Source organism: Hyla sarda, chromosome 7 (assembly GCF_029499605.1).
Source record: "Hyla sarda isolate aHylSar1 chromosome 7, aHylSar1.hap1, whole genome shotgun sequence".
Classification (NCBI taxonomy): Eukaryota; Metazoa; Chordata; class Amphibia; order Anura; family Hylidae; genus Hyla; species Hyla sarda.
In genome coordinates, this window is record NC_079195.1 from 12,563,220 (window position 1) to 12,586,692 (window position 23,473).

General features: G+C 42.8%; 1 protein-coding gene across 16 annotated transcripts in view; it reads left to right on the forward strand.

Annotated features, from left to right (window-relative positions):
* ABLIM1 (actin binding LIM protein 1) overlaps positions 1–23,473 on the forward strand; it is a 349,855-nt gene that overhangs the window by 73,234 nt on the left and 253,148 nt on the right. For 2 of the 16 annotated variants that reach the window (XM_056530881.1, XM_056530882.1), the window contains exon 1: positions 12,314–12,954. The exons of 1 other annotated variant lie outside the window; for it this stretch is intronic. In XM_056530881.1, the coding sequence (XP_056386856.1) occupies positions 12,708–12,954 (247 nt within the window). In that variant the 5' untranslated portion in view covers positions 12,314–12,707. Of the gene's footprint in view, positions 1–3,167; positions 4,009–12,313; positions 12,955–16,889; positions 16,911–23,473 lie in introns of those variants that run through there. 13 more of the 16 variants (XM_056530883.1, XM_056530884.1, XM_056530896.1 and 10 more) reach the window with 11 other exon arrangements.

A 23,473-nucleotide genomic window follows, 5' to 3' on the forward strand; every position in this document is an offset into this window, starting at 1 on the left:
GGAAATGTGCTGTGTAGAGAGGAGCTGTGCTGTGTAGAGGGGGAGCTGTGCTGTGTAGAGCGGGAGCTGTGCTGTGTAGAGTGGGAGCTGTGCTGTGTAGAGAGGGAGCTGTGATGTGTAGAGGGGGAGCTGTGATGTTTAGAGGGGGAGATGTGCTGTGTAGAGAGGAGCTGTGCTGTGTAGAGGGGGAGCTGTGCTGTGTAGAGCGGGAGCTGTGCTGTGTAGAGTGGGAGCTGTGCTGTGTAGAGCGGGAGCTGTGCTGTGTAGAGGGGGAGATGTGCTGTGTAGAGAGGAGCTGTGCTGTGTAGAGCGGGAGCTGTGCTGTGTAGAGGGGGAGCTGTGATGTGTAGAGGGGGAGCTGTGCTGTGTAGAGGGGGAGCTGTGCTGTATAGAGGGGAGATGTGCTGTGTAGAGAGGAGCTGTGCTGTGTAGAGGGGGAGATGTGCTGTGTAGGATGGAGCTGTGCTGTGTAGAGGGGGAGCTGTGCTGCGTAGGATGAAGCTGTGCTGTGTAGAGGGGGAGCTGTGCCGTGTAGGATGGAGCTGTGTTTTGTAGAGGGGGAGCTGTGCTGTGTAGGATGGAGCTGTGCTGTGTAGAGGGGGAGCTGTGCCGTGTAGGATGGAGCTGTGTTTTGTAGAGGGGGAGCTGTGCCGTGTAGGATGGAGCTGTGCTGTGTAGAGGGGGAGCTGTGCTGTGTAGGATGGAGCTGCAAAATGGTATATATTGATTTGTATTCTTCAACCCCCCCCCCCCTTCCATAGCTGGGCTCAGAATGGAGGACGGACATGACACTTCTGTGCTCAGTGTCAGTGTAACATGTTGCAAAACTACCACTCCCAGCATGCTGAGAGTGGTAGTTTTGCAACATGTAATTTGTGCCAAAATGTACTCCAAAATCTACATGGGAACAAGGCCTAGGGTTGAAGACCCATCCTCACATAACACTTCTCTCTGATTAGGGTTTGTTGCAATTGTATCCAGTCTTGACAATGCTCTGTGAGCTAAATATCCCAGACTCCAGACTGATACATTGTACATAGCTAGTCCTGCTCTCAGCTGAGAAGTGATACAATTGTATCCAGTCTAGACAATGCTCTGTGAGCTAAACATCCTGGACTCCAGACCGATACATTGTACATAGCTAGTCCTGCTCTCAGATGAGAAGTGATACAATTGTATCCAGTCTAGACAATGCTCTGTGAGCTAAACATCCTGGACTCCAGACTGATACATTGTACATAGCTCGTCCTGCTCTCAGCTGAGAAGTGATACAATTGTATCCAGTCTAGACAATGCTCTGTGAGCTAAACAGCCTGGACTCCAGACTGATACATTGTACATAGCTAGTCCTGCTCTCAGCTGAGAAGTGATACAATTGTGTCCAGTCTAGACAATGCTCTGTGAGCTAAACATCCTGGACTCCAGCCTGATACATTGTACATAGCTAGTCCTGCTCTCAGCTGAGAAGTGATACAATTGTATCCAGTCTAGACAATGCTCTGTGAGCTAAACATCCTGGACTCCAGACTGATACATTGTACATAGCTAGTCCTGCTCTCAGCTGAGAAGTGATACAATTGTATCCAGTCTAGACAATGCTCTGTGAGCTAAACATCCTGGACTCCAGACTGATACATTGTACATAGCTAGTCCTGCTCTCAGCTGAGAAGTGATACAATTGTATCCAGTCTAGACAATGCTCTGTGAGACACCAGGACTGACCCTTCATAGGACAGACGAGAGATTTGTGTAGACTGGATACAGCTGTAGTTCTGTAAACATCTGGGGGTGCACAGTTTGGAGACCGCTGCATTATACAGTGATTTACATGATGGACTCATCTTCTCTATTCCGGATTCTTTTATAGAGAGATATTCTTAGCTCCCCCCCCCCCAGTAATGCGCAGATCTCCAGACGTTGCGGATCAATACGATTTTAGTCTTTAATGCCGCTGCCCGGAAGCGCTGGGTGCAGCTGAGCTCCAAGGTTTTGCCGAAGATTAATTTATTGACTGTTTCACTGCCAGAAGGTCGACACGTCCTGTATATATACTGTATATGTCATATAATGCGCTGGCGGGACGATTTGTGGGCATTTCGGGTGCGTTCCTGGGCAATGTTGGTGCAAGGCTCATAGGAGTTATATGGGAACACAAAAACCGAGCTAGTTCCTTTCTCCTGTCCTTTAGTGTGTGTGGTATTACAACTTGGCTCCATTCACTTCAATAGACCTGAGCTGCAATACCGCACACAACCTGAGGATGGGGGCGGCGCTGTTTTGTAAGAAGTCATCTCTTTTTTTTTCTTCCTAATCATGGACGGCTGCTTTCAATGTCCCAATTTTGGCTTTGATACTCTCGCTCACTATGTGGGCATCTACTTAAAGGGGTACTCAGCCCCTAGATATCTTCTTATCCCCTATCCAAAGGATAGGAGACAAAATGTGTGATTGCGGGGGTCCGGCAATCTTCAGACCAGTATCCCGTAATACTCCGCTCTGTGACGGATTACCTGCGACCGCAGCCGCCGCTCCCCCTCCCATAGACATTAATGGAAGGGGGCCTGACGACCACGGCTGCCTGCGGCCAATCACAGCTTGCGTTCGTGCCAGGCTGCAGATCGGGGGGGGGGGGTCTCAGCGGCCGGACCCCTCTCGATCAGGCATCTTATTTCCTATCCTTTTGAATAGGGAATAAGATGTCTAGGGGCGGAGTACCCCTTTAATGGCAGAGTTGAGAACCAGCGTGATGTGAATGCGGCCCAGCTCCTCGGTTAGATCTGACAGCCTGGTTGCTATGGACACGGTGTAACAACCGCACTCTTTGGCCATGAGGTTGTTGTCAGGCAGCGCGTCCCTAGCAACCAGTCTGTGTCAGATGACTAAAGTGACTGCTGCTTGGTACCCGGCAACAGGATCAATCTGGTCGCTATGGGCAACTAGTCAACTTTTCCTCTGCACAGGTTTTGATAAATCTCCCCCGTAGGGGGAGATTTATCAAGACCTGTGCAGAGGAAAAGTTGTCCAGTTGTCCATAGCAACCAATCAGATCGCTGCTTTCATTTTCCAGAGGCCTTTTCAAAAATGAAAGAAGCGATCTGATTGGTTGCTATGGGAAACTGGGCGACTTTTTCTCTGCACAGGTTTTGATAAATCTCCCCCTATATGAACAAAGTTTACCAAGCGCGCTCTTTCTGAGGCGGTTGCTAGGCGGCGAAGCCTTAGCAACCAGTCCGTGTCAGATTCCTCAGGTTGAGTCTTGGCAGGGCGACGATTCCCTTCATCGATTGGTGGAATATCTGTAACGCCTCATGAGGTCTTCTTGTCGTAGTAGCCAGGTTACAGCAGATGTGGAGCGCTCTTTTAGTCGTGGGGTCACCCCGGCTTCGTCGGACAACACACCCCTACTCCCTCCGCCCATTTCTCCCGTATGCGGCACCTCATAGGGCCACAGGTCTCCATGGAGCGAGGAGCCACATGAAGTTTTACAGCAGGGAGCGGAGATCCTCTTTAAGCTGTCCACTTGACTTACTGCCTGTCTCCGAGTGATGTAATTAAGTCTGCTTCTCCGCCATTTGCATTAAGTGCCCCGGTTTCATGGGCGGCTGCGCTGCGGCTCTTCTGGCCCCGGGAATTGTAGCGAAGCCTCAGAGCGGCGTCCTCTCCCCGATCAATCACTTGTGTCCCTGGGCCGCTCTGACGTCCCCCATGAGCGTAGTCGGCTACGAGTCAGGGGGCGACAGGCGGCACCCGAGACCCCCGCGCTGGTATTGAGTCTCCATCGAGTGTCCGTCCTTAAGTGTCCTCAGAAGACTCAGCAGATTTCATCTGTCAATTATTAATGATCCCAAAGCAGAAGCTGAAACCGAAAAGGAGCCCAGAGTGTGCGAGGAGAGCGCAGCGTGCAGCCGTGCCCACCCATGGCGGAGTACTTCCAGGTTGAGGATGGGCAGCAATACAATGGACTGTGCCAGTATGCCCAGAAGATCACAGCCTGCTTCGGGGTGAATGGTAAGGAAGACGGGCACAGCGGTGGGAAGCTGGGGGGATAGAGAGGAACTCCAGAGAAACCAGTGAGACCTATACTAGTACATTGATAAAATCTTATTAGCAACTGGTGGTTATACAGATGTAGCAGAGCTGAATGGGAGTTTACTTTTTTGAGGTTGTTTCGTATGTGCTTTATTGTGTTAACTGCAGTCCCATGTAACACCACAGATAACACAGTGACAACTCTCTGAGTACAGATAATGTAGTAGATGTGACCTGCAGTCCTATGTAACACCACAGATAACACAGTGATAACTCTCTGAGTACAGATAATGTAGTAGATGTGACCTGCAGTCCCATGTAACACCACAGATAACACAGTGACAACTCTCTGAGTACAGATAATGTAGTAGATGTGACCTGCAGTCCTATGTAACACCACAGATAACACAGTGATAACTCTCTGAGTACAGATAATGTAGTAGATGTGACCTGCAGTCCTATGTAACACCACAGATAACACAGTGATAACTCTCTGAGTACAGATAATGTATAGATGTGACCTGCAGTCCTATGTAACACCACAGATAACACAGTGATAACTCTGAGTACAGATAATGTATAGATGTGACCTGCAGTCCTATGTAACACCACAGATAACACAGTGATAACTTTCTGAGTACAGATAATGTATAGATGTGACCTGCAGTCCTATGTAACACCACAGATAACACAGTGATAACTCTCTGAGTACAGATAATGTAGTAGATGTGACCTGCAGTCCTATGTAACACCACAGATAACACAGTGATAACTCTCTGACTACAGATAATGTATAGATGTGACCTGCAGTCCTATGTAACACCACAGATAACACAGTGATAACTCTCTGAGTTCAGATAATGTAGTAGATGTGACCTGCAGTCCTATGTAACACCACAGATAACACAGTGATAACTCTCTGAGTACAGATAATGTAGTAGATGTGACCTGCAGTCCTATGTAACACCACAGATAACACAGTGATAACTCTCTGAGTACAGATAATGTATAGATGTGACCTGCAGTCCTATGTAACACCACAGATAACACAGTGATAACTCTCTGAGTACAGATAATATATAGATGTGACCTGCAGTCCTATGTAACACCACAGATAACAGTGATAACTCTCTGAGTACAGATAATGTAGTGGATGTGACCTGCAGTCCTATGTAACACCACAGATAACAGTGATAACTCTCTGAGTACAGATAATGTAGTAGATGTGTCCTGCAGTCCTATGTAACACCACAGATAACAGTGATAACTCTCTGAGTACAGATAATGTAGTAGATGTGACCTGCAGTCCTATGTAACACCACAGATAACACAGTGATAACTCTCTGAGTACAGATAATGTATAGATGTGACCTGCAGTCCTATGTAACACCGCAGATAACAGTGATAACTCTCTGAGTACAGATAATGTATAGATGTGACCTGCAGTCCTAGTAACACCACAGATAACAGTGATAACTCTCTGAGTACAGATAATGTATAGATGTGACCTGCAGTCCTATGTAACACCACAGATAACACAGTGATAACTCTCTGAGTACAGATAATGTATAGATGTGACCTGCAGTCCCTATGTAACACCACAGATACACAGTGATAACTCTCTGAGTACAGATAATGTAGTAGATGTGACCTGCAGTCCTATGTAACACCACAGATAACACAGTGATAACTCTCTGAGTACAGATAATGTATAGATGTGACCTGCAGTCCTATGTAACACCACAGATAACAGTGATAACTCTCTGAGTACAGATAATGTTAGTAGATGTGACCTGCAGTCCTATGTAACACCACAGATAACACAGTGATAACTCTGAGTACAGATAATGTATAGATGTAACCTGCAGTCCTATGTAACACCACAGATAACATAGTGATAACTCTCTGAGTACGGATAATGAAGTAGATGTGACCTGCAGTCCTATGTAACACCACAGATAACACAGTGATAACTCTCTGAGTACAGATAATGTATAGATGTGACCTGCAGTCCTATGTAACACCACAGATAACAGTGATAACTCTCTGAGTACAGATAATGTAGTAGATGTGACATGCAGTCCTATGTAACACCACAGATAACACAGTGATAACTCTCTGAGTACAGATAATGTAGTAGATGTGACCTGCAGTCCTATGTAACATGACAGATAACACAGTGATAACTCTCTGAGTACAGATAATGTATAGATGTGACCTGCAGTCCTATGTAACACCACAGATAACAGTGATAACTCTCTGAGTACAGATAATGTATAGATGTGACCTGCAGTCCTATGTAACACCACAGATAACACAGTGATAATTCTCTGAGTACAGATAATGTATAGATGTGACCTGCAGTCCTATGTAACACCACAGATAACACAGTGATAATTCTCTGAGTACAGATAATGTATAGATGTGACCTGCAGTCCTATGTAACACCACAGATAACACAATGATAATTAGTTTTGCCAATGACAATCTCAGCTCTGCTCTGTCTGTAGTTATACTGTTAGTTGCTGCTGTTTATCTGTTTTTTGTATAATTTACATTTGAAATCTAAATGTAAAGATGAGACACAACAAATTGAAGTGTCTACTCCTGGTTTCTCGTGTCCCCCCCCCCCTCGGAGGAAAGTCACAGAGCGCCGGACGCCTCGCCGTGGCTGACAGTTCCGATGCCCGGGGGTCCCTATGATCTTAGCTTGTCCTGTATTAACAAGACTGGACGCTCCAAGCATTTGCTGCTGCATAAAAACATAAAAGGAAAAATCTCCATAAACCCAGGACATATATTAGCTTTATCTGTCTCTGGAAAAGCTGGGTGACAGCCAGTATGGCCACCATTAACTAGGGTTAGTACCTAACTAGTCACAACAAGTAGTTTTATGGTAATAATAGAGCAGGGGATGCAGCAGAGCTGGGCAGGTTTGTCATTCAGAAGCCTGGGAAAGCTGGATGATGGTGTATGTGAAGCTTTTTTGAGACTATAAGCATAAGCCGAATTGTTCCTGCTTCGGCATTTCTTAATATTCAGGCAGGTTTATTGGTCAGGAGTCTGGGAAAGCTGGGTGATGTGCACATGAAGCTTTTTTTTAAACTAATAAGAGATGCTAAATTGTCCCTGCTGCTATATTTTTGTATTATTAGGCAGATTTCTCATTCAGAAGCCTGGGAAAGCTGGATGATGGTGTATGTGAAGCTTTTTTGAGACTATAAGCATAAGCCGAATTGTTCCTGCTTCAGCATTTCTCCATTTTGAGGCAGGCTTGTTGTTCAGGAGTCTGGGAAAGCTAGGTGATGTGCACATGAAGCTTTTCTAAACTATTAAGATAGGCTGAGTTGTCCCTGTTGCTGTTTTGCGCCATTATGAGGCAGGTTTGTAATTCCGAAGTATAGGAAAGCTGAGTGATGGAGAATGTAAAGCTTTTTTTTTTTTTGACTATTATGATAAGCTGAATTATTCCTGCTGCTGTATTGCTTCATTACTAGGCAGGTTGGCCATTCAGGAGCCTGTGAAGAAAGCTGGGTGATGTTGGACATGAACCTATACTAGACTTTTAAGATAAGCTGATTTGTTCTTGCTGCTCTATTGCTTCCTTATTAAGCAAAGTTTGTCATTCAGGAGCCTGGGAGAGCTGGGTGACGGTATACATAAATCTTTTCTAGACTATTGGGGTAAACTTAACTGTACCCGCTGCGGTACTGTTGCGTTATTAGGCAGGTTTGGCGTTCAGGAGCCTGGGAAAGCTGGGTAACCTCTTGCTCTTTAAACAAGTCTTGGAAGGCAGGCGGTGCCCGAGACAGACGAACGCCTCCCGGTAATATTTTCAGTCCTCCTCCTGCATTGCAGAGTTGATTGGAATAATCACAGTGTTGCGTTGTCCGGCCCCACCCTACCGCCGCCGCCGCCGCTGCTGCAATCTGCCCTCGTGGTCACCCGTACGACGGTGATCAGGTGCCAAATGTGCGACCGTAAATCAGCGCGACAGGCGGCGTGTCAGAGCGACTCCGACCAGCAGTGCCGCGAGAAGGTGGAGCCGGGCTCAGTAATGCAGTAGAGGGAACTTATGGGGTACGCCCCCCTCTTATATGGCACAAACTGACCGCAGCCTTAGGCCCTGTTCCCACTGGGTATTTTCGGTCGTATTTGTCGCAGTAAAAAAAAATACAGTCATTTTACTTACCCCCCCAAAGTTGCTACAAATTATTTTCGGATTCCTGATTCTTCCGTAGACTTTAATTGACAGCCTTTCCCAAACAGTGTGCCTCCAGCTGTTGCAAAACTACGACTCCCAGCATGCTCGGGCAGCCAATGGGCATGTCTGGGCATGCTGGTAGTTGTAGTTTTGCAATAGCCAGAGTTCCACAGTTTGGACATTATTGGTGTGTTTCACAACCAGTGTGCCTCCAGCTGTTGCAATACTACAACTCCCAGCATGCCGGACTGTCATAGCTTTGCAATAGCCAGAGTTCCACAGTTTGAACATTATTGGAGTGTTTTCCAACCAATGTGCCTCTGTAGGTTGCAAAACTACAACTCCCAGCATGCCCGGACAGCCAAAGGCTGTCCGGGCATGCTGGGAGTTGTAGTTTTGCAACAGCTGGAGGCACACTGGTCGGGAAACACTGCTTTATAGATTGCTGATTTTTGCAGTACGGTGCGGATTATAGTGTATGCTCTGTGCAATTGTTTCCAGTATTCTATGAGTGTTTCCTAGCTCCTTGTTTAGTTTCCAGTCAGTCAAGGTGCAGGTCCAGGCATGCTGGGAGTTGTAGTTTTGCAACAGCTAAAGGCATCCTGGTCGGCAAACACTGCTTTATAGATTGCTGACTTTTGCAGTGTGGTGCGGATTATAGTGTATGCTCCGTGCAGTTGTTTCAAGCATTCAATGTGTGTTTCCTAGGGCCTTGTTTAGTTTCAGTCAGTCCAAAGCATGCTGGGGAGTTGTAGTTTTGCAGCAGCTGAAGGCACACTGGTTGCGAAATAGACTTAAAGGGGTACTCCGGTGGTAAATTTTTTTTGACTTTATGGCATCTTCTTTGTAAGTTTTGTTTTTTTTGCAATATACATGTGTTAGATGTTTTGGCAGCATGTGTGTGTTTTTCTTACCTGTTTGTTGGGCAGGAAGTTCTGTAGTTCTGAGGGTTTTCTTTTACTGTTGTCCACAGTTCTGAGTCTGTTGTGGGACAAGATGTCATACGCTTTTTTTTTTTCTCTGTCTGCATGAGAAAAATAAGCCACGCCCCCCTTATCTCATCCAGCTGAGTACACAGCTCCTCCCCTCCCCCCTGCTCTGTATTCTAAGGATGCAGGTCTGCACAGGAGAAGACAGAGAAGATAAGTGTTATGTGAAGGGGAGGATGAGAAGGTGCACGGGGTGAGGATGTATGGACTGCAGGGGAAGAAATCTCATACTGGGAATGATCTCTATATGTGAAGGGGGAGGGGGGGGGGACCCCTGAATAACACATGCTGGGAGTTGTAGTCCCTGTTGTGTGTGTGTGTATGCTAGTGTTTACAAACCAGTGTGCCTACAGCTGTTGCAAAACTACAACTCCCAGCATGCCCTGACAGACTTTGGGCATGCTGGGAGTTGTAGATTTGCAACAGCTGGAGGCACACTGGTTGGGAAACACTGTTCTAGCCTATTCAGCATACACATCATGTTACACCAGTGTTTCCCAACCAGTGTGCCTCCAGCTGTTTCAAAACTACAACTCCTAGCATGCCCAAAGGCTGTCAGGGCATGCTGGGAGTTGTAGTTTTGCAACACCTGGAGGCACCCTGGTTGGGAAACACTGGTGTTATGCCCTAAAGAGGTGTGATGAACTACAACCCCCAGGAGACTACAGAGGCAGCATGCTGGTGTTATACCACAGACTGAAGACTCCTGAATGACACATGCTGGGAGTTGTAGTCCCTTTTGTGTGTGTATGACAGTGTATCCTAACCAAGGCTGATTATATTAGTGTGCTGTGTATAAGGGGGCTGACCCGGGAAAATAGTAGGATGGGTAAAGGGCGGAACAAAAAAAAAAAAAGAGGAGCTGCCCCAAACCAGCAAGGCATGTGGCATGCTGGGATTTGTAGTTTTCAACACAGCAAGAAACAGGAAATGGAAGCAAAGATAGGAAAACAGAGTGGGGGATAAAAAGACAACAAAGAATGGAAATAGAGTAGGCTAAACAACAAGAATAGAAATGAAACAAAACAAATTGGTAAATCAAAAACTGAAAAAAACACGTTGGCCACCGGAGTACCCCTTTAACACCACTTCTGAAATAAAGGGGTTGGACTAGAAACTGTTTCCAGCAATGATTGTCTAGGATTAGCATGTGACCAAAGCACCATTCATCTGTGTGCACTATATGCAAGCAATGTTAACCCTTGACACTATGCACATTTGTCCTCAGTGTATGGTTTAAACAAGGTGCACGTCCGGGCATGCTGGGAGTTGCAGTTTTGCAACAGCTAAAGGCGTCCTGGTCGGGAAACACTGCTTTATAGATTGCTGACTTTTGCAGTATGGTGCGGATCATTGTGTATGCTCTGTACAGTTTATTCCAGCATTCAATGTGTGTTTCCATGCGCCTTGTTTTTGTTTTCTAGTTAGTCCGGGTATGCTGGGAGTTGTAGTTTTGCAACAGCTGAAGGCACACTAGTTGGGAAACACTGATTTAACACCCACTTCTGGAATAGAGAGGTTGGACTGGAAACTTTCTCCTGCAATGATTGTCTAGGATTAGAATGTGACCAAAGCACCATTCATCTGTGTGCAGTATAGGCAAGCAATGTTAACCCTTGACACTATGGACTTATGTCCGGCATGCTGGGAGTTGTAGTTTTGCAGCAGCTGAAGGCACACTGGTTGGGAAACAGACTTAAAGGGGTACTCCAGTGAAAACCTTTTTTCTTTTAAATCAACTGGTGGCAGAAAGTTAAACATATTTGTAAATTACTTCTATTAAAAAAATCTTAATCCTTCCAGTACTTATTAGCTGCTGAATGCTACAGAGGAAATTCCTTTCTTTTTGGAACACTGATGACATCACGAACACAGTGCTCTCTGCTGACATCTCTGTCCATTCTAGCAACCATGCATAGCAGATGTATGCCAAGGGCAGCATGGTGGGCTTAGTGGTTAGCACTGCTACCTTGCAGTGCTGGGGACTTGGGTTCAAATCCCACTAAGGACAACAATAAATAAAGTGTTATTATTATTATAATAATGTTAGCAGAGAGAACTGTGGTCGTGATGTCATCAGAGAGCATTCCAAAAAGAAAAGAATTTCCTCTGTAGTATTCAGCAGCTAATAAGTACAGGAAGGATTAAGATTTTTTAATAGAAGTAATTTACAAATATGTTTAGCTTTCTGCCACCAGTTGATTTAAAAGTAAAAAGGTTTTCACCGGAGTACCCCTTTAACACCACTTCTGAAATAAAGGGGTTGGACTAGAAACTGTTTCCAGCAATGATTGTCTAGGATTAGCATGTGACCAAAGCACCATTCATCTGTGTGCTCTATATGCAAGCAATGTTAGCCCTTGACACTATGCACATTTGTCCTCAGTGTATGGTTTAAACAAGGTGCACGTCCGGGCATGCTGGGAGTGGTAGTTTTGCAACAGCTAAAGGCGTCCTGGTCGGGAAACACTGCTTTATAGATTGCTGACTTTTGCAGTTTGGTGCGGATTATAGTGTATGCTCTGTACAGTTTTTTCCAGCATTTAATGTGTGTTTCCATGCACCTTGTTTCGTTTCTAGTTAGTCCAGGCATGCTGTGAATTGTTTTTGCAACAGCTGAAGGCACACAAATTGGGAAACACTGACTTAACACCCCCTTCTGGAATAGAGAGGTTGGACTGGAAACTTTCTCCTGCTATGATTGTCTAGATTAGCATGTGACCAAAGCACCATTCATCTGTATACAGTATAGACAAGCAATATTAACCCTTGACACTATGCACATGTGTCCGGGTGTGCTGGGAGTTGTAGTTTTGCAACATCTGGATGTAATGTCAGGCGCCATGTGTCTCTCCCTTCTGTCCTGCACTTCTGTTCCCGACAGTCCTGCTCCGTCTGTGCGCTCGCACTTCACGCAGGGGGGGGATTAGTTTCGCGGCAGCTTCTTAATGACGTCTTCTAATTACTTTTTATTCGGCATGCGGCGGATTACGAGCGCAGATGTCTCTCCCTCTCTGTCCTGCGTATAAATCCCCCGACTTCAAGGATATCATAATTTTTTCCTTAAGACGTTTGGGTGTAATCCTCTTACTTCGTTTTACCTACACCCGGATTCTCCAGGATCCTAATCTCATGGGTCCCGGCCCTGCTCATGCCCCTTGGACAGGACAGGGGCCGCGGGATCGAATACATTGTAACGTCGTGGCACTGCGGGCGGGTGTTGTGGGACGGGGGTCAGGTGACCCGCCTTGTAATCTCCTACTGGTAATCTCTATCTCATCTTAATCCCCCTTACCAAGGAAGCAGGATCCAGCTGCAGGTCCCTCGCCAGTGTCCAGGGAGCCGGCGGCGGGCACGGATGGGGACACGGTGGATTTATTGTCTGCGGTGGATCCAGAAGAATGGCGCTGCCCGTAGACGCTGCGTTCTGTATACACTGAGGTGCCAGGGTCGGGCACAGGCCTTATAGGCTTCACCTCTACACCATGCCATCTTTTCCTCGGAGTCTGAATGCCCTCGGGAGACTTTGCTCCTCTGGGCGCAGCAAAGATGTCCCGCCCGCCAAGAACAAACCCACGAACGTGGTTAAGCGGATGTCCATCATAGAAGACGGCGAGATCGCCGAGGTCTTGTACCTCATCCCCAAACAGAGCATTCTCCAGCACATGCCCTACATCAACCCGGACGACTACTACCTGTGCGAGGAGCTGAGCAGTCTTCCCACCGGACTGGGTGAGTGTACGCGCTGCTGACCCCTGCGCCCACGGCTGAACCCAATTATCAGTAGGCATCCTCATGCAACTTTAACATGACAATGGGGATTGGTTGTTTAGTCTGAATTTTTTACGACTTGACAGTTTTTTCCAACCAGTGTGCCTCCAGCTGTTGCAAAACTACAACTCCCAGCATTGCCAACTTGACTAGATACAAAACTAACTACAACAAGGCACTAGGAAGCACACATAGAATGCTGGAAACAACTGTACAGAGCATTCACTATAATCCGCACCATACTGCAAAAGTCAGCAATCTATAAAGCAATGTTCACCAAGCAGTGTGCTCCCAGCTATTGCAGAACTACAACTCCCAGCATTGCCAACTTGACTAGATACAAAACTAACTACAACAAGGCACTAGGAAGCACACATAGAATGCTGGAAACAACTGCACGGAGCATGCACTATAATCCGCACCATACTGCAAAAGTCAGCAATCTCTTAAGCAGTGTTTACCAAGCAGGGTGCTCCCAGCTATTGCAAAATTACAACTCCCAGCATGCCCGGACAGCCAACGGCTGTCCGGGCATGCTGGGAGTTGTAGTTTTTGCAACAGCTGAAGGTGCCCTGGTCAGGAAACACTGACTCCACTTCCCTTTCTGGAATAGAAAGTTTGGACTATAATGATTGTCTAGGATTACCATGCGACCAAAGCACCATTCAATTGTGTACAGTATATGCAAACATTGTTAACCCTTGACATTGCTACCTGTGCTGGGAGTTGAGCAGCCCATGGGTGACCCCAGTTATCAGTAAGCAATCCTCATGCAACTTTTACGTGGCAATGGGGATAATTTGTTTAGTCAGAATTTTCTTTTTTTTTAATTCTTAATTATTTTAATATGCAATTACAATATAAATATATTAAACAATATTACATCCAAAAATGTTGAAGTTGGAATAGGGGCTTTCTCCTGATTGTCTAGGATTATCATTGTCATGTGACCATAGCATCTGTTTTAAAGGGGTACTCCGCCGCACACATCTTATCCCCTATCCAAAGGATAGGAGATAAGATGTTTGTTACGCCGAGCGCTCCAGGTCCCTGCTCCTCCCCGGAGCGCTCACGGCGTTCCTCTCTCTGCAGCGCCCCGGTCAGACCCGCTGACCGGGAGCACTGCACTGACATTGCCGGCGGGGATGCGATTCGCATAGCGGGATGCGCCCGCTCGCGAATCGCATCCCAAGTCACTTACCCATCCCAGTCCCCAACTGTCATGTTCTGGCGCGCGCGCTCCGCTCTCTAGGGCGCGCGCGCGCCAGCTCTCTAAGATGATTGGTGCCTGGCCCAATCAGCCTAATTAGCTTCCACCTGCTCCCTGTCCATATTACCTCACTTCCCCTGCACTCCCTCGCCGGATCTTGTTGCCTTGTGCCAGTGAAAGCGTTTAGTGTTGTCCAAAGCCTGTGTTCCAGACCTTCTGCTATCCTCATTGACTACGAACCTTGCTGCCTGCCCCGACCTTCTGCTACGTCTGACCTTGCCTCTGCCTAGTCCTTCTGTCCCACGCCTTCTCAGCAGTCAGCGAGGTTGAGCCGTTGCTAGTGGATACGACCTGGTTGCTACCGCCGCAGCAAGACCATCCCGCTTTGCGGCGGGCTCTGGTGAAAACCAGTAGCAACCTAGAACCGGTCCACCGACACGGTCCACGCCAATCCCTCGCTGACACAGAGGATCCACATCCAGCCTGCCGAATCGTGACAATGTTAGATTGCGGGGGTCCAGCTGCTGGGGACCCCAGCGATCTCCGGGTTGGCAGCTGCGGCGTCCAGAACATGGAAGCTTACAGCTTTCGCGTTCGGGACGTCACGCCACGCCCCCTCCATTCATGTCTATGGGAGGGGGCGTGTCGGCTAGTACAGAGCCGTCACGCCTCCTGCCATAGACTTGAATGGAGGGAGCTTGGCGACCTGCATTGCCAGTCATCGGGCATGGATTGGAGTTCGCTCCGTGACCTGAATGACAGGGGTGCCGGCCTGGAGATCGTGGCTGGACCCCCGCGATCTAATATTGTATCCCCTATCCTTTTGCTAGGCGATAAGATGTGTGAGGCGGAGTACCCCTTTAAAGTAGATGCACGTGTCCTCATTGTATGCATTACACAGAGGTGCAGCTGGGCATGCTGGGAGTTGTAGTTTTGCAACAGCTGGAGGCACACTGGTTGGGAAACACTAAACAGATAATGATGACTCTTAAACTCGGGTGATTATGACAAATTTGTAAATTTTGCCTGGGTCTTCAGGTTGGGTTCTGCCCATTATTCTCAGCAACGCTTTGTGGAGAACGCAAGGGGGACATGATAAGGTTTTTGCTGGGTCTAGTAGTCCCTGATATTTTGTCATACCTAATGGGCCTTTGTGAACCCCCTAATGTCCTGGTATACAAAGTGCAGGAATGAGACCTCTGGACACCATAGGATACCATGGAACAACTGTAATGTCTGTTTTTGTGTTTATGTATTTTTCTGTCTTGGGGTCTGTTCAGACATTAGTTTTTATATCTTCCCAGGGTTGGAAGAGTTAATGACCCCCTATTGCAGTGCGGGTATGGTTTTAACTCTGTGCTGGTTATTAGTTTTACCTTTGCTATGTGTTAATATCTGAGTTTTAACCATTGTTGATTCCTGTTTATGACTATTTATGTACATCTGTTGGCTTCTAGTACCCTGTCATATCTTAGTCTGCGTTCACATTTAGTATTCCTGTCCTGACCCGTATTCCTCCATGTTGTGGAGTTTGGTTTTTGAAGTTTTCTGTGGAGTCTGTTCAGATCTAGTGTTCTGTGTATTATATTTCTGTTTCCTTCTAGGCCAGTATCCTGATCACACAGTGGAGTGTGCCCACTGGCTAGAAGTCTATTTGGAGTTAGTATTGATGTCCCTCCATTTTTGGAGTGAGAAGTCTAGTTTGTTCTTTGTTCGGTGTCCAGTGTGAACAGTGTTCTATGTTTCTTGACCTGTTTAGTGTTTTACATTCAGTTCATCTGTTCTTCCCCTGCATCTCCTGGTTTCTGCTGTATACTTATTCCATATCTAGTCTTGTTCATTTATTCATATCTGCCGTTTATCTTGATTCCGGTTTCTGTACTGTACGTTAGTACGCTATATCCTGCCCTGTTTGTATATTTATATACTGTCTGGTTTATCTGGTTGTTTGGTTGTTTTTCCGTTATGTTTCTGACCTATTCCTGACTATGTTCAGTATTGTTTGTGTACCTTTATGCCCAATGCACTTTAGCGCAGGAAGGGACCAGCACTGTGGTTGTCAATCCGCAGTTTAGGGCTGATGGGCAAGTAGGCAGGGAGAGTGTTTCTAGGGACAGCTTAGGGCTCACTCTCCCTGTCCACCCCCGGTCATGACAACAACTTTGTAACACTTAACAAAAATTTCTGTTGTTAATCCAATATAATACTCTTACACTGATACAGCTTAGTTATAATGTCTTAGATAGGATAGATATTTGGTAACGGTCCCTTTAATGAAGCTTTACTGAATTTAGCAGTCTTTTAGGTACTTCTTAGCACAAACATAAAATGACTAATGCAGATGTAGATACTGGTGTTCCAAAGGATAGGGGATAAGATATCTGATCGCAGGGATCCCGCCGCTGGGGACCCCCGCAATCTGTCATTCAGCACCCACCTTTGCGAGCTCTCTGCAGTGCTGGAGGCTCCGAGTGTGCAGCGTGACGACCACGGGGCCAGAGTATCGTGTCGTCACGAATCTGCCCCCACCATGCCCCCTCCCATAGACTTGCATTGAGGGGGCAGGACGTGACGTCAAGATACTGTTAAATATTACCCCAATTATATTGTATATTAAAAATACCTTACCACCTTTTACAGATACTCCTGCCCCGTGGTCGTCACGCTGCACACTCGGAGCCTCCAGTGCTGTGGAGAACTCGCAAAGGTGGGCCCCTGTAATGTTGGTTCTTAAGTTCTCAGTCCAAAATTACTAAAATGGGCACTGTGTCATTAGAATAAACTTTGCATAGATCAGTAGTACAAGCCAATATATAAAACTTTGTAATGGATCTTAGACAAAAATGCTTCTTTCTCCTGTTATTTACCTTCTTCCCTCTCCCCCCTCCTTTCCGGTGGGATTGTATTCCACTGTGAAAATCAGCTCAGCTCTGTCCTGTGTCTGCAAGACAAGCCAATGCAAATCTATGGAGGGGGGGGGGGGGAGCTCCGCCCACCAGCTCTGGGAGAACTACAAATTAGATACGAATCCTGCTAAATCTGCTAAAAAAATAACATATACAAAGTTATAGAATGGCCAGAAATAGTGCTGCTCCTCATGTACACGCATAGGACAGCTTATCCAGAAAAGGTGTAGGTATGCCTGGCAATTTACTCGGGGCTAGGGAATATGAACACGTTGCTGAATGGCAAGTGCAGGGCTGGAAGATGTTACCCTGGAAAAATCCAGGCCTAGACTAACTGGTTTTAACAGGTTGTGGTCCACCCCTTCTCCTGGAATAAAAAAGGTTGGACTTTATCCAACAGTAATTGGCTAGAAGTGGCATGTGACCAAAGCACCATTCAACGGTGTACAGTATATGCTAGAGATGTTAACCATAGACACTACGCAAGACCTTACTGTATGTATTATACAAGGTGCAAGGTGCAATAGTATAAGAGTAATACAGATGTACGGTATAGTATAAAAGTAATACAGATGTACAGTATAGTATAAGAGTAATACAGATGTACGGTATAGTATAACAGTAATACAGATGTACGGTATAGTATAACAGTAATACAGATGTACGGTATAGTAAAAGAGTAATACAGATGTACGGTATAGTATAACAGTAATACAGATGTACAGTATAGTATAAGAATATTACAGATGTACGGTATAGTATAAGAGTAATACAGATGTACAGTATAGTATAACAGTAATACAGATGTACGGTATAGTATAACAGTAATACAGATGTACAGTATAGTATAAGAATATTACAGATGTACGGTATAGTATAACAGTAATACAGATGTACGGTATAGTATAACAGTAATACAGGTGTACAGTATAGTATAACAGTAATACAGATGTATGGTATAGTATAACAGTAATACAGGTGTACGGTATAGTATAACAGTAATACAGATGTACGGTATAGTATAACAGTAATACAGATGTACAGTATAGTATAACAGTAATACAGATGTACGGTATAGTATAACAGTAATACAGATGTACGGTATAGTATAACAGTAATACAGATGTACAGTATAGTATAACAGTAATACAGGTGTACAGTATAGTATAACAGTAATACAGATGTACAGTATAGTATAACAGTAATACAGATGTACAGTATAGTATAACAGTAATACAGATGTACGGTATAGTAAAAGAGTAATACAGATGTACAGTATAGTATAACAGTAATACAGATGTACAGTATAGTATGAGAATATTACAGATGTACGGTATAGTATAACAGTAATACAGATGTACAGTATAGTATAACAGTAATACAGATGTACAGTATAGTATAACAGTAATACAGATGTACGGTATAGTATAACAGTAATACAGATGTACGGTATAGTATAACAGTAATACAGATGTACAGTATAGTATAACAGTAATACAGATGTACAGTATAGTATAACAGTAATACAGATGTACGGTATAGTATAAGAGTAATACAGATGTACGGTATAGTATAACAGTAATACAGATGTACAGTATAGTATAACAGTAATACAGATGTACAGTATAGTATAACAGTAATACAGATGTACAGTATAGTATAACAGTAATACAGATGTACGGTATAGTATAACAGTAATACAGATGTACAGTATAGTATAACAGTAATACAGATGTACGGTATAGTATAACAGTAATACAGATGTGCGGTATAGTATAAGAGTAATACAGATGTACGGTATAGTATAACAGTAATACAGATGTACAGTATAGTATAAGAGTAATACAGATGTACGGTATAGTATAACAGTAATACAGATGTACAGTATAGTATAAGAATATTACAGATGTACAGTATAGTATAACAGTAATACAGATGTACGGTATAGTATAACAGTAATACAGATGTGCGGTATAGTATAAGAGTAATACAGATGTATGGTATAGTATAAGAGTAATACAGATGTACAGTATAGTATAAGAGTAATACAGATGTACAGTATAGTATAACAGTAATACAGATGTACGGTATAGTATAACAGTAATACAGATGTACAGTATAGTATAACAGTAATACAGATGTACGGTATAGTATAACAGTAATACAGATGTACAGTATAGTATAACAGTAATACAGATGTACGGTATAGTATAACAGTAATACAGATGTGCGGTATAGTATAACAGTAATACAGATGTACGGTATAGTATAACAGTAATACAGATGTACAGTATAGTATACAGATGTACAGTATAGTATAACAGTAATACAGATGTACGGTATAGTATAACAGTAATACAGATGTGCGGTATAGTATAACAGTAATACAGATGTACGGTATAGTATAACAGTAATACAGATGTACGGTATAGTATAAGAGTAATACAGATGTGCGGTATAGTATAACAGTAATACAGATGTACGGTATAGTATAACAGTAATACAGATGTGCATGCTGGGAGTTATAGTTTTGCAGCAGCTGGAGGCACCCTGGTTGAGAACCACTGCTTTAGAAGGATAAGTTTTTATTTATATCCAGTGTTTGCATCTGTCCGGCAGGTACAGTCTCTCCTGCTCCCCACATGGCGGTGGTGTTCGGCGCGGCGGCGCGGCTATGATTAGCTCATTGAGGAATTAGCGGAGAGGTTGTGCGGGTCACAGTTAGGTAATAGGCTAAGACAAGTGACCCAGAAGAGTGAGGGATGATACATATAGTATAAGAGTAATACAGATGTACGGTATAGTATAACAGTAATACAGATGTACAGTATAGTATAAGAATATTACAGATGTACGGTATAGTATAACAGTAATACAGATGTACGGTATAGTATAACAGTAATACAGATGTACAGTATAGTATAACAGTAATACAGATGTACAGTATAGTATAACAGTAATACAGATGTACGGTATAGTATAACAGTAATACAGGTGTACAGTATAGTATAACAGTAATACAGATGTACAGTATAGTATAAGAATATTACAGATGTACGGTATAGTATAACAGTAATACAGATGTACAGTATAGTATAACAGTAATACAGATGTACGGTATAGTATAACAGTAATACAGATGTACGGTATAGTATAACAGTAATACAGGTGTACGGTATAGTATAAGAGTAATACAGATGTACAGTATAGTATAAGAGTAATACAGATGTACGGTATAGTATAAGAGTAATACAGATGTACGGTATAGTATAAGAGTAATACAGATGTACAGTATAGTATAAGAGTAATACAGATGTACGGTATAGTATAAGAGTAATACAGATGTACAGTATAGTATAACAGTAATACAGATGTACGGTATAGTATAACAGTAATACAGATGTACGGTATAGTATAACAGTAATACAGATGTACAGTATAGTATAACAGTAATACAGATGTACAGTATAGTATAACAGTAATACAGATGTACGGTATAGTATAACAGTAATACAGATGTGCGGTATAGTATAACAGTAATACAGATGTACGGTATAGTATAACAGTAATACAGATGTACAGTATAGTATACAGATGTACAGTATAGTATAACAGTAATACAGATGTACGGTATAGTATAACAGTAATACAGATGTGCGGTATAGTATAACAGTAATACAGATGTACGGTATAGTATAACAGTAATACAGATGTACGGTATAGTATAAGAGTAATACAGATGTGCGGTATAGTATAACAGTAATACAGATGTACGGTATAGTATAACAGTAATACAGATGTGCATGCTGGGAGTTATAGTTTTGCAGCAGCTGGAGGCACCCTGGTTGAGAACCACTGCTTTAGAAGGATAAGTTTTTATTTATATCCAGTGTTTGCATCTGTCCGGCAGGTACAGTCTCTCCTGCTCCCCACATGGCGGTGGTGTTCGGCGCGGCGGCGCGGCTATGATTAGCTCATTGAGGAATTAGCGGAGAGGTTGTGCGGGTCACAGTTAGGTAATAGGCTAAGACAAGTGACCCAGAAGAGTGAGGGATGATACATATAGTATAAGAGTAATACAGATGTACGGTATAGTATAACAGTAATACAGATGTACAGTATAGTATAAGAATATTACAGATGTACGGTATAGTATAACAGTAATACAGATGTACGGTATAGTATAACAGTAATACAGATGTACAGTATAGTATAACAGTAATACAGATGTACGGTATAGTATAACAGTAATACAGGTGTACAGTATAGTATAACAGTAATACAGATGTACAGTATAGTATAAGAATATTACAGATGTACGGTATAGTATAACAGTAATACAGATGTACAGTATAGTATAACAGTAATACAGATGTACGGTATAGTATAACAGTAATACAGATGTACGGTATAGTATAACAGTAATACAGGTGTACGGTATAGTATAAGAGTAATACAGATGTACAGTATAGTATAAGAGTAATACAGATGTACGGTATAGTATAAGAGTAATACAGATGTACGGTATAGTATAAGAGTAATACAGATGTACAGTATAGTATAAGAGTAATACAGATGTACGGTATAGTATAACAGTAATACAGATGTACGGTATAGTATAACAGTAATACAGATGTACGGTATAGTATAACAGTAATACAGATGTACAGTATAGTATAACAGTAATACAGATGTACAGTATAGTATAAGAGTAATACAGATGTACGGTATAGTATAACAGTAATACAGATGTACAGTATAGTATAACAGTAATACAGATGTACAGTATAGTATAACAGTAATACAGATGTACAGTATAGTATAACAGTAATACAGATGTACGGTATAGTATAACAGTAATACAGATGTACAGTATAGTATAACAGTAATACAGATGTACAGTATAGTATAAGAGTAATACAGATGTACGGTATAGTATAACAGTAATACAGATGTACGGTATAGTATAACAGTAATACAGATGTACAGTATAGTATAACAGTAATACAGATGTACGGTATAGTATAACAGTAATACAGGTGTACAGTATAGTATAACAGTAATACAGCTGTACGGTATAGTATAACAGTAATACAGATGTACAGTATAGTATAAGAATATTACAGATGTACAGTATAGTATAACAGTAATACAGATGTATGGTATAGTATAACAGTAATACAGATGTACAGTATAGTATAAGAATATTACAGATGTACAGTATAGTATAACAGTAATACAGATGTACGGTATAGTATAACAGTAATACAGGTGTACAGTATAGTATAACAGTAATACAGATGTATGGTATAGTATAACAGTAATACAGGTGTACGGTATAGTATAACAGTAATACAGATGTACGGTATAGTATAACAGTAATACAGATGTACAGTATAGTATAACAGTAATACAGATGTACGGTATAGTATAACAGTAATACAGATGTACGGTATAGTATAACAGTAATACAGATGTACAGTATAGTATAACAGTAATACAGATGTACAGTATAGTATGAGAATATTACAGATGTACGGTATAGTATAACAGTAATACAGATGTACAGTATAGTATAACAGTAATACAGATGTACGGTATAGTATAACAGTAATACAGATGTACAGTATAGTATAAGAATATTACAGATGTACAGTATAGTATAAGAGTAATACAGATGTACAGTATAGTATAACAGTAATACAGATGTACAGTATAGTATAACAGTAATACAGATGTACGGTATAGTATAACAGTAATACAGATGTACAGTATAGTATAACAGTAATACAGATGTACAGTATAGTATAACAGTAATACAGATGTACGGTATAGTATAACAGTAATACAGATGTACGGTATAGTATAACAGTAATACAGATGTACGGTATAGTATAACAGTAATACAGATGTACGGTATAGTATAACAGTAATACAGATGTACGGTATAGTATAACAGTAATACAGATGTACGGTATAGTATAACAGTAATACAGATGTACGGTATAGTATAACAGTAATACAGATGTACGGTATAGTATAACAGTAATACAGATGTACGGTATAGTATAACAGTAATACAGATGTACAGTATAGTATAACAGTAATACAGATGTACGGTATAGTATAACAGTAATACAGATGTACGGTATAGTATAACAGTAATACAGATGTACGGTATAGTATAACAGTAATACAGATGTACAGTATAGTATAACAGTAATACAGATGTACGGTATAGTATAACAGTAATACAGATGTACAGTATAGTATAACAGTAATACAGATGTATGGTATAGTATAACAGTAATACAGATGTACGGTATAGTATAACAGTAATACAGATGTACGGTATAGTATAACA